Source organism: Trachurus japonicus, chromosome 1, assembly GCF_045865225.1.
Source record: "Trachurus japonicus isolate A0001 chromosome 1, Traja_1.0".
In the NCBI taxonomy this organism is placed as follows: domain Eukaryota; kingdom Metazoa; phylum Chordata; class Actinopteri; order Carangiformes; family Carangidae; genus Trachurus; species Trachurus japonicus.
Window position 1 is genome coordinate 31,850,979 of NC_140907.1, and position 12,794 is coordinate 31,863,772.

At 43.1% G+C, this 12,794-nt stretch overlaps 1 protein-coding gene across 2 annotated transcripts in view; it reads right to left on the reverse strand.

Annotated features, from left to right (window-relative positions):
- Window positions 1-1,011: 1,011 nt before the first annotated feature.
- Window positions 1,012-12,794, reverse strand: part of cacng2b (calcium channel, voltage-dependent, gamma subunit 2b) — a 77,669-nt gene continuing 65,886 nt past the window's right edge. For both annotated transcript variants that reach the window (XM_085785575.1, XM_085785582.1), the window contains 2 exons: window positions 4,836-4,976; window positions 1,012-1,620 (listed from right to left, as the gene is read on the reverse strand). In XM_085785575.1, coding sequence (XP_085641701.1) covers window positions 1,088-1,620; window positions 4,836-4,976 — 674 coding nt within the window. In that variant the 3' untranslated portion in view covers window positions 1,012-1,087. The remainder of the gene's footprint in view (window positions 1,621-4,835; window positions 4,977-12,794) is intronic.

A 12,794-nucleotide genomic window follows, 5' to 3' on the forward strand; every position in this document is an offset into this window, starting at 1 on the left:
GGTCAAGTTTTCACCTCTAGTTTGACCCTAAACAAAGATGGCTGCCAAGGTTTCGGCCCGAAGGCCAAAAGATTTTTTGTTTTTTTTTCGTCATTGTAAAAGAATGTGATAATGTGTCTAATACTAACCAGTATCAGTTTGTCAAGTAGGCTGATGCCTTTCGCCTGTCAAAGGAGCCAGTCACGATGAATCCTCCGTCTTGGTTTGGTTTCCATGACGACTTGATTTAGTTTCACTTGTGAGTTACTTTGTTTTCTTTTTCTTTTTTTTATTCCTCTTGTTGATATTTTTGCACCAGGGAAGTCTAGTCATGATTTATTAACATATATATTCATATATTTATATATAATCAATACATATATTAACTTATGTGTTTTTTTTTCTTTTTTTGACTTTTTTTTTTTTTGCGGCCTGAATTGCTCCCTGCTAAAATACCACACCGCAATGGTTCACAGTATTAATGCGAATAAAGAATGAAATCAAGAAGATACAGCAACTAAAGAAAGGAGTGGGTTGTAAGAGAGGTTAGGGTGTGTGTGTGTGTGTGTGTGCTGGGGGGAGGGGGGGGCTTGTGGGTTGGTAGTGCGAGGGCGGGATCATAGGCGGGGCCGAAGGGCAAACTACGCCCCTTTTCATCAGACTGAGGAAGAGTAAAAAATATAAAGTTCACTTCTTTAAACGGGCAGTCTGGCCAAGCCCACCACCACCACACCATGGCTCCACAGCCCCGAGACAGACAACCACCGGCCACCCCTCCTCCCGACTCCTCTTTCCCCATCCCCCCCTCTCAAATCTTTATAAACATGTTCAAAACTCGTTAAACAATGGTAGATGGGAAAATCATGCATGTTTCTTTTTTTATGCATTTTTTCTGTTTCTTTTTTTTAAACTCTGATCATCTGAGGTGCTGTGGAGCGCTCAGACCTTTCCCTCCTGTTGCCTAACCCCCTCACTCCGCCGTCAAGCCCCCCCTTTTCTCTTCCTCTTTCCGTTTCCTTACACCGTGATCTGTCTTTTTGCCGCCTCCCCCCAAAATTCCCCTCTGTTTTTTTGTTTTTTTTAAGTGTCCGAGGGCGCTCTGTCAGTTTCATACGGGTGTGGTGCGTCGGTTGGCGGTGTTGCTGTGGCCGCCTGAGTCTTTCAGGTCCTTCTGGATGCAGTTGTGGACCTGCAGGAAGTTGTGGTCCCTCTCCGTGGAGTTATAGGTGGCTGTCGGGGTGCCCGATTGGCCCTTGGGCAGCGTGTACATGGACAGCTCGGTGGACGGCAGCGTCCCGAAGGCCTTCAGGCCCACCGGCGATGCCTCGCGGGAGTGCGAGGGATCGGTGGAGCGGGATGAAGAGCGTGAGCGGCGTCGATAGCGGTAGCGGTAGCTCGGGATGCGTGTGATGGCCGCACCTTGGAGGTAGTCAGCGGCTCGCGCCCCCACGCGCAACTCCCGATGGCGGTCGATGAACATGTGCACGGCCAGCACGCCCACCATTTCGGCCATGATGAAGGAGAGGGCGCCGAAGTAGAAGGACCAGCCATAGGAGTAGCTGTTCTTCTTGGAGTCGCTCTTGGAAGGGTCCCCAGCGTTGGCTGATATGTACACAATGATTCCTATGATGTTGCTCAGGCCTGGGACGAGAAGAGACGGAGGGAGATTAGATAAAAGATAAAACGCAGCCAAAGTGATGCTCAAATAAAACCCACACATTCAACAAACGAAGACCACACAGCTGAAAAAAAAATGCTTTATTCATCAACCGTGTGCTACCACAGACAGGACACAACAATTTTTGGATCAACCTTTACCACTGTGGTCCCTCTGGGTGCTGCAGCTATTATGAATGAAGTGAAAGGCCTGCATGTAACCTCTAACAATGAATCAGTTTGCTCCAATGTGAGAATTGGTTGTTGAATTGTTCTCTTTAAATGTCGTGTTGGCTCGACTTTGAGCTAATTTTAGCCCAATCCCACATCGTCCACAAGTTGACATTGAATCCCCAAATTACTCCCCATGGTATGTGTGTGTGTGTCTTTGACAGATTTAAGCAATAGCTTGAATGCAAATAGTCCATTCAACCTTTTCGTGGTGAAGCTGTTGAGCAGAAAAGCAAAATTCATTATTTTTAAACCATTTGTTTACATTGGAGTCATTTCTGTCGTCCGCCGAGCCGAGTGGCCGAATAGACGTCGGTCACGGAGAAGATGAAGACAGATGATCGATGAGGAGAACTGAAATCTGCCTCTGATAAACAAGCGACCTATTAGATCTGAGTGTCCGCAGCAAAAACATGAGAAGAATCTGTTGTTGTGAACACACCACACAGATTTCAAACACTTTTCTCTCTCTCTCATGTTCTCTCCGTCTTCCCCTAGATCCTCCTCTTTCCCTTTTTGGAGATCCAAACTGGGGCAGATTCGCTCTTACACTTGTTTCTTGTATTCTATTTGAATATCTTCCTCTTTATCTCTCCCGCCTCTCCCACCTCCACCACCGCTCAGATTCACATCCTCCTGTCAATCTCATCTGTCTCTCCTCTCCTCTCCTCTCCTCTCCTTCCGCTCTTTATTTTGATCGTCTGTTCCTCTTGTCGTACGTCACGTCTCTCTGGTCGTGTGCATCCGTAAACACACACACACAGATTAGACACGAGGACGGGCAGACAGATAAATATGCAGATTCAAGCGGTGATAATAACAATAATGCATAAAGAGACGGAGGTGTGAGGACTGTGAGGGCCTGATTGAGATGGATCAGAGCAGAAGAGTATCAGGGACACCTTATTTTTAGAGTGTAATCCCAGTGGCCTCCTCTTAGCCTAGCAACAGGGCGAGAGAGACAGACACAGACAGTGGGAAAGAGAGAGCGAGAGAGAGTGAAACGGAGAGAACTGCATCTCTCACTTTTGACTTGGAGGGGAACTAGTTATCTAGTGCAGCGCAGTAGGCCATGGCCTAGAACCAGAGTACAAACACACACATGTATGCACACGCACGAAAACATACACACATGCAGGAAAAAAAAAAAAAAAGGCAAAATGGCAACCTGTGCTGTCTCTGTCCCCCTCCTTGTCCAACCTGAGGCGTCTGTTGTACGCTACACACACGTCAAACGCCACGCAACACGTCACCTGGTGGTCAGCGAGCGCCGTCATGGCCGCCGCCTCCCAGACGGGACGTTGTGCGTGTATTTTCTTCTCTCCTTCACCTCTTTATTTGTGTCTCAAGAGTGTTCTCTCACTGTTTATATTCTTTATAGTGTTTATTTTGTAAGATAAGATAAGATTATTCGGTAACACTTTATAATAATAAGTAAACACTATTAAGCATTAATAAATACTGAATTCTTCATTTATAACACATGAATACTCATTAGTATGTAGTTTATACAGTTAAATACAGTATCAATGATGAGTAAAACAATCAATATCCTTTACTTAACCAGGTAAAAACTCATTGAGATTTAAAACCTCTTTTCCAAGAGTGACCTGGCAGCACAAAAGCAGAATAGTTACACCAAACACACAAGACACGAATAAAATACAATCACATATTTCAGGAAAAAGTGGGATTACATGGTTAGACAATGCAATCACAAGATCCGATTGAGCTCATTTCCCTGTCTTTTATAATTGACTTGAATTCCCCCAGAGATGTGTCGATTTCAAGTCCTGCTGCACATCGTTCCAGGTAGACAGGGCAGAAAATTTAAAAGCCTTTTTGCCCAGTTCCGTTCTGAACAAAACATTTTCAACTGTGTTTATAAACTACATACTAATGAGTATTCATGTGTTATAAATAATGAATTCAGTATTTATTAATGCTTAACTAATGCTTAATAGTGTGTAGTTATTATAAAGTGCTACTGGTTGTTCTTTAAATAGACAGATTACACACATCTGACTATCTCTCAAATGTATGTATTTTGGCTGGAAAACATCCTGCGACTAATTCTGGGTCATTAAAATAAAAAGAAATGTAAAACTGTTAAAAACCTGTTATTCGGGTAAATTAAAGTATTGAAAATGTTTCTAGAAACAGATCTGCATCACAACAGAAGAAGAACCTGACTTTGTATTTGCTCTAACTCTCCTACAGTGAGAACTAAACACACATTACGCGACTCATGTAAACAGAAAACATCTCCATCTTCATGCACACAACCAACAACCAAAGATGACAACCACACACACACACACAACACCACAATTGTATGCAGGGGACACATTTAAAAAAAGACAAACTGGGCTGAGACGCACTCAGGTTGCGTCTGAACCCCCACCCCCCCCTCTTTGGGACACATCCTGGGTCGTTTTCTCTCTACGATCTTTCTTTTGTTTCTTCCAGCACAATGCATGATGGGATACGTATATTTCTTAGCCAGGGGACCATCAGTTCTACACTACCTGTCACACAATGCATTGTGGGATTCCGTAAGTCCACTACAGTGTATTTTAGGTGCGTTCGACAGGTTTTTGTCTCCTCCTTGAAACACTTCCTCTTATTATGTGTGTGTTTGCTGTAGATATGTGTCTTCAAACTGATGAAGCTGTTTCCTGTATTTGTTTGGGTTTTGTTTATTTGCAAGTGTTTGTTTAGGCTGCAGCACGCTGGGCTGACAACGTACTTTACCTACAAAGTTTCCCCAAAATCTGTTCAAACTATCCTCCTCAGTGATGATAAAGGAGTGTGAGTCGTCACTTATAAAGAGATAAAAACTAAAATACACAAAGAAATCCACTCTGTTCTTGCTTTTGTGATCGGTAGAGTTTAGCTGCATTTGTTAAACGAGTAACTGGATCACTCTGATAAAATAATAATTAAACTCTGTGTTCTTTGAATCGTACCTGCGGAGACGAAGAGGATGCCAGCGCTGAGGATGATGTTGTGGCGTGACTTGTAAAACTCGCTGGCGGCGATGCACAGCCCCCCCATGAAGAGCAGGATCACACTCAGGATGGGGAAGATACTGGAGGCTCGGACAGCGCCTAGACACACACACAGACACACACACAGGGAGGCAAATATAGTTGTCATTGTCACCATAGGTGTTATTAGGGCTGTTGTGTAGAGCTGAAAGACATCGGGGGGAAAAAAGCTGCAAAAACTCAAATATCTTACCAAGAATATTTGTCTTATTTCTAGTCAAAACAAATCTCATTATACTTAAAATAAGACTCATCACATTAAAAAGTAGCTTGTTTTTAGACACTTTTTACTTCTTTCAAGCATATTTTCACTTGAAATAAGTAGAAAAATCTGATTGTGGAGCAAGTTTTTCTTCCTTATTACAAGCACAAAAAACTTGCTTTCACTGGCAGATTTTTCTACTTATTTCACGTGAAAATTTGTTTGAAACAAGTGAAAATGATCTAAAAACAAGTAAATGTTTAGGTGATAAGTCTTATTTTAAGTGGAAAAAAATAGTTTTGACTAAAAATGAGACACTTTGACAAGGAACAAGACAAATATTCTTGGAAAGATTTTGAGTTTTTGCAGTAGCATGACATGGATCACATAGATGAACAAGTTTTTACAGTAGCAGATGTTGGCGCCGTAACCAGAAAATGTCCTTACGGAGGCTGTTTCGGAAACTTCTTTAGCCGTTTTGTGAGCTGCGTTGCCCCCAGAGGACGGTCGGTCGACAAGCGTTTTGGAAAAGTATAATGTGAACTTTAATGGCTGGTTGTTGCCGGTTGACAGCCGACTCCCAGCGTGACACCGCCACTTGAACAGCTCGACAGGGAGCGGTTTTGAAAGCCTGTCTGAAGCATTACGCTGCCACGTTACTACGGCTTCAGCAGGAATCAGACTGGAATAAATGATTGTTCTCAGGTGATGTAGGTATGAGGAGGATTATTATTATTATATTTAGTGCAAAAGACTTGTCCCTCCTTTTGTATCTGTCCTGCAGATCTCTCCTCCGATGGACAAAGTGTCTGTCCTCCCCCTTCTCTGTCGCTCTATCGCTCCATCTCTCTAAACCTCTCTCCTCCATCTGTCTCTGTCCTCTCTCCCTCTCCTATCGGGTCTGTCCATCAGCTGTCCGACTGCTTGCCCTCTGCGTGGCTGATTGGCTGATTGGCTTCGGGGTTGTCATGGCGCTGCCTCGGTGTCACAGAGCGCGATCTGGCGCAAAAAAGTCACATTCCTGAACTTTGGGCAGTTTTCACGCCCCCCTCATCAGTCCCTTGTTCCTCGTTCTTCAAGGACACAAAGGGACAAGTAAGTTAATGTGTTTTTTTTTAATTTATACACCATTATGTCTAGTCTAACACTAAAACCTTGAAATCAACTGATTTTTATCTGTATCGCTCAACTATATAATATATTTATCCATGTTCAGTTGATAAAAATGTGATTACGAACCATCATTTTTAAGTAGAAACTACTTTTTGGTCATTTTTTTAAATACTTTCAGATGTTGTTTATTTGTAATTTTGTCTTGTATCCCTTTTTTTACTCACTACATTTATTGGTGAGATTGGAGAACACAAACCAATAAAAAGAAATCTGATAGGCAGCTCCCAGAGACAACGACGTGCTCCTGACCAATAGAGACGAGGGTTAAAACCAGCAAAATAAGGTTGTAATAAATCAGAATGAGCTTTTATTGCCTTGCTCAAGGGCGCCTAAAGATGGCTGTTAAACGGAGAAAGGGCGTGTCGCTCAGGCTTGTCCTTGATCTTGTTTGGTGATGACTCTCCATCTCCTTTTCCTTCCCCCTTTCTTCCTTAATTTCTTCTCTCCGTCCATGTATTTCTCTCCCTCCCTCTCTCTCTCATAGAGCTGCACTGTGATGGCTCCATTCACTGAAGCAGATCAAATATTAAGGTGACCTCAGAGTTGGCACTGCACCAAGCTTCCTCCTCCTTCTCCTCCTCCTCCTCCTCCACCTCCTCCATCCTATTTGTTTTAACCCCATCTCCTCTTCTTCATTGACATGTGCTGTCAGGGCAAATTTTCTTCAAGGTGGAAAGCCCCTCACACCAGCCAGATACTATATGCACACACACAAACACACACACACTTATCTTTTTTTCCCAGAGTAAGCGGAAATGCATCCTGTCCCGTCACATACACACTCACACACATCCATACACCTGTACTACACTTGATTTACCACATACTGGGGGGTGAACACACACCGCTGCTGGCTGAGACTCTTTACGATGTTAAGAGACACACACAAACACAGATACACACATACGACCACAGTATGGCAGCGGCGAGGTTGTCTTCTCAAATCTCATTTCTATTGAATGTCTGCCAAGCTCGAGCTGCTTTAGCTACTGTTGTTCCACATGTTGAGTGAACGCAACATCTGCAGTTTACATTTTTGAAACAATATGCACGTATTTCAGTGAAAAAAGAGATAATAAGCTGAGTATAGTACATAAGTTAATGCTTACATTAAAGTTGCTGACAGATTTAGCTAAAACTGGGTGTGATAACTTATTATTTTGCGCTTCCAGGTAACTTGAAAACAAAACCCTGTTAGTCTTAAAGAAATGACACATACAGTATAATAACTTGCAGTTTTATAAACGATGCAGCCGTGGTAACATTTCATTTCTGGGATTGGAAAACTCAAGATTGTTCCATGTAAGAACTTGACTGAAAGATTGAAGTAAAACAGTTAAAATGCGTTTTTTATCTAAACAATAGCTTCAAAATCCTGAAAATCTTCAGTATTTTCCTGTCACACTGTTGACTCTGTCCCCACATGTTTTGAAAAGGCAGGTTATGTTCATAATAATTTTGATGTGTGATCGAAATGATGCTTTCCTCTGAATGTTTACTTAAAATGAGGAATAATTATACTGTATATTATCTAAATAAGTTCATCAGAATGTGTTTCTACACATGATAGACAAATAAAACATATCAAAGTATTTCTCAAAATATGTGTCAGATAATTCAATACTGGCACATAGTTGAAGAATGCTGTATTTATACAGTATGTATACAGAAAGCTGTATTTAGTGAAACATATCAGTGTAATAACAAAGCAGCGACGTGTATCTTGGATATGAAAGAAACAAGTACATTCATTTTCGAACAAGTGTATTAATGTACTCAAGAAATGCCTGAGAACATATTTCACTTTTTCAAAAACATTGATAGAAGAATTGTTCAATGAGATCATATCAAGGTGTTGAGGCTGAAACCAGCCTGGATGTCAGGATTTAAAGAAGTGATAGAAATGCAGGACAATACATTAAAAGGAAACTAGTAAGGGGGAAAAGAATGTAAAAAAAAAAAAAAGGATGGAAAAGAAGAAGAAGAAGTGAAAACAGAGCAGAGAAAAGAAGACGAGACAAGAGGAGAAGCGAGAAGACTGCAGGCCTTCACTTCTCTGTGAAGCTGCTTTGCCGCGAGCAATCTCTGTCGCTCTCTCTTTCCCTCTCTCTCTCCTTCCCTCCCTGCACTTTTCGCTCCAAGCAGAAGGCAGGGAGTTTAAAAGGAAGGAATTTTAACCAAATGCGCCGGCCTCCAGGCGCACCCCGCCACCAAGCGCATCGCAGCGCAGAGACAGAGAAGGAGGTGAGCTGAGAGTGAAGGAGCTCCAGCAGCAGCAGCAGCAGCAGCAGCAGCAGCAGCAGTGTACTGTGTGTGGAGACGATGTCTGCAGTATGTCTTCAGTTTGGTTTGAGGACGCTTCAGGCTGCACTGGGGACTGAACCTCTGACTTTTCTGCTTGTGAGATGATCTCTGTGCACTGCAGGCCATCCTTGCCTCATCGCACCGCGCTGCACACATCATCCATCACGCCCAAACGGCATCTTGCCAAGTCAAACTTTTCACAAACATCAACTGTATGTCTGCTGTATACAGGACTATGGCAAAAATAAATCAACTGACCCCTTGACGTTTTGTTTGAGTCTTTGCTTATCCTGAGGCTTTGCAACTACTAGCTTGTAGTTTCTTGTAGCATCTCCAGTTTAAGACGCCATGAAATGAAAAATGTATTTGTCCAGCTATAAACCTGGAAATGTTAATAGTGGATTTATCTCTTGATATAGCCTTAACCAAATTCAAGTCGAAAAATATTATTTAAGTATTTTTTTTTTTACATCAAGATTGATGTAAAATGTCCTCTTTCTGTAAAGCAAATTCAGATGTTTGATGAATTTTAATTTTGCAACCAATTAAAATCAATTTCTGGAATGTTTAGTTTCCTCCTCACACTGGGGAGCATACGACAGTCCGACTGCCCAAAAGTCCGACGGCTCATTTCTCCGACTACCCATTCTACAGTGTTAAGGTTAGGTTTAGGGTAAGGTTAAGGGTTAGGGCTACTTAAGTCGGAGAAGTGGGAGGTCGGACTAATGGACGCAAAAATAAAGAAATGTATGGTCGGAGAAATGGGTAGTTGGACAGACGTCATGCGCCCCCTCACACTATAGCTGTGTCTCAATTTGGGGGCTTCATCCTTCGCACGATGCATTTGAAGGTTGATTACATCACATAATCGCGATAAGGCCTGTCCCAATTTGAAGGCTCCTCCAAATCCAATCTTCTTTCGCCTGTTCTAGGAGGATGCATCACACCTAAAACGAAACTCTTAGCGCGCGACAGTAATTATTAGCATTCAGATTTTGAATCTGAATTAGCATCCTAGCATGCCAGCCATTGGAATGTGGCTGCAGCTCCATGCTGTAGCAATGGTAACCCCACTTTGTGGCTAGCTTGGTGGTGTGGTCGATGTGAGGAGCTGAGTAGCCGTTGGAAAAAGCGTGAAAAAGCTGCGACTTTCAAATGTTTGACCTTAGGACGTTGATTGCGTTCTGGCGCAATCAGGAAATGCTCTGAAGGCTAAACCGTCCCATTGGCCAACAGTTGATGCGGCCGTTGGAGATGCCTCCAAAGCTGTCGCCTCCGTAGACCGCGTACAGGTTGCGTCCTCCGAAGGGATACAGCTTATAAATTCTGTCAGTCAGCATGGCGACCTAAGTGCTGGACCTGCTAGCTAGTAGGGCTGTCACTTTTTAGAAAAATTAGGTTTGAACGAATATCAAATGACCCATAATTTGTACGGATAAATTATAATACCCCCCTGCACACAATTGCGCGACATGACACCAGTGGTTAATATGGCCGCTGAAAGGAAACTGGCACCGCTTCTTGGCGCTTTGCGGCTATTCGCGGCACTTCCGCGTCCGGTGGACGATCCTCGGTGCTATGCAGGCACTGCAGCCTACATTTCGAGCAGGTCATCACCGCTCGAATATGAACCTTTCACCCCACGTTCGAACGAATATTCGTTTATTGAAATAAAAAGTGACAGCCCTACTAGCTAGTTTGAGAGTATGGGGCTGAAGCTGTAGCCTACTTTCACAAACTTTTCAAACAATACAGTGATGTCTGTTGCTGTCTAATCCCACAGGTGTTGCTTGATATTCCACGCTACTGGCTACTGTAGATGTCAATCAAAATCCATGACGAGTGTGTTTTAACTGGAAAAATCTAATCATGTGGGAGTGAACGGCATCAGAGAGATGTTCCAGGGCGTCTTTAAAATGTAGTTTTTCCATCAAAAGACTCTTGATTGACTTTTTGTTGTTTCTCCGTGAAATAGACTCTAAAGTAGTCTTTGCACATCGTGACCTCTTACAGCTTTGGGAGTTTCTCCAATTATTTCCACAGATGTATTAACTGATGGATGTCACTGCCCCCGCCATATGTAAGGGTCAAAACAATTAGCCGGGTGTGTGTTTCTCAAGCAGCAGATAGTGGCAACTGATTAATTAGATTTTTCAGACCTCAGCTGAATTCATCACTGCCACAAAGGGTTAATGAAAGAGAGAGCCAGAGAGCCGCCGCTGTTCAGTCGTTAAGAGTCTGATTCATCTGTTGATGCCATTTTCACTACATGACATATAACACATCATATCACGCTTCGTATTCCCTACAGTTACTTGTTGACCTGGAGTTACATCCACACTATTTTTCCGTTTCTCATTCATTCATTAATTCATTCATACAGAGCAGAAAGTCGTTTAGTTTCATGTTGTCTTCACTCTCGGCAAACTCCACCGGTGACAGAATCACGAAAAGGGGAAGGGAAAAAAAAAAAACACAGGCAGCCAATCACAGCTCTCACCTTCTCCATGGGGGTATTTTTCATCTTCACTGTTGCCCCAGTGTGTAGTTAAATTTTTGATAACCCAGCACACCAGCTTTGGGGTTGCCTGCAGCGTAACCTCGGAGCCTGTGAGCACAGGTATGGCACATCCCCTCAGCTCATAACTATTAAAGTGAAATTCCGGCGTAAGTGTAAACCATGGTCAAACACACCGTAACACCGAGTTAGACCCCCCCTCGAGAGATCAATTTGCCCGACCGCTACATTCACGAGATCCACCAACTTCAGCAAATACCGCAATATCGCCACACACGGCGCTGTCCGGATCCACTGTCTGACCGCAACCAAAACGCCACCATTTGCCCAAAATAATGCTCAGAACTGCACCAAATGTCATCAATAGTACACACAGGGTCCCAGCACGTAGTACGAGTTGTCAAACATCTGCTAGCTTTGCCTGTTTTCTTTAGCAAGGAGATGCAACTCAACTCACCTACTTCTCCTCCGGGAGCCGCTCGTTCGTGAGGAAGCCCTGACGAGTCGATCACCGAGTGCACCGGAGTTCCGCAGCTCTTAAAAATGCTCATTTGCGCCTATATCGTGGCCAGCACTCGATAATAATAGTTATAAAGTGATATGCAAGATATAAAAAAAAAAAACTCTGATTGTATTTCCATGAGGTAATTGTTGATTGAGCTGCGGAACTCCGGTGCACTCGGTGATCGACTCGTCAGGGCTTCCTCACCAACAAGCGGCTCCCGGAGGAGAAGTAGGTGAGTTGAGTTGCATCTCCTTGCTAAAGAAAACAGGCAAAGCTAGCAGATGTTTGACAACTCGTACTACGTGCTGGGACCCTGTGTGTACTATTGATGACATTTGGTGCAGTTCTGAGCATTATTTTGGGCAAATGGTGGCGTTTTGGTTGCGGTCAGACAGTGGATCCGGACAGCGCCGTGTGTGGCGATATTGCGGTATTTGCTGAAGTTGGTGGATCTCGTGAATGTAGCGGTCGGGCAAATTGATCTCTCGAGGGGGGGTCTAACTCGGTGTTACGGTGTGTTTGACCATGGTTTACACTTACGCCGGAATTTCACTTTAAATCAAGCTTTTACTGCCTCGGTTATGATGTTTCAACTAAAACTGTTACAACTCCACTCCAGATTAGCTCAGTCAGATTTAATAGTGTGTTTGATATTATTGTGTTAAGAGATAATTATGAAATTTCAAAGCAGAATCAAAAGTTGATTACCTGTGTCCATCAGGTTTTTTTTTCTTTTTTTCTTTTTCTTTTTTAAAATCTCAGGCCATATGTTTCATGTACAGTCGTCTGGTGGATGAAGTTTATCCCAGTTTATGTTGGGCATTAAAGGGATAGTTCAACATTTTGGCAATAATTTGCCATAATCCCTATAGTCATAGCAGTAGGTTCGTTACCTTTAATTGTCGGTGCAAGCTATTTTTAGAACGGCGGAGCAGAGCCGTGAGCTGCTCAGAGCTACGCGACGGAGGCTAATGGGATTTCTTGGTTTCTTTCATCAAACTCATCAAATACACAATCCAACAACTCCAAAACGCTTTTGTGGACAAGTTGTGACCTGCACATTCACCACACTATGAGATAATAATGGAACGTTACGAGACGGAGTTGTTTTAGAGGTAAATTCAGAGACTGCTGAGAAACTGTCCCTGAAGGCAACACGCATCAGCGGTTTTGCAT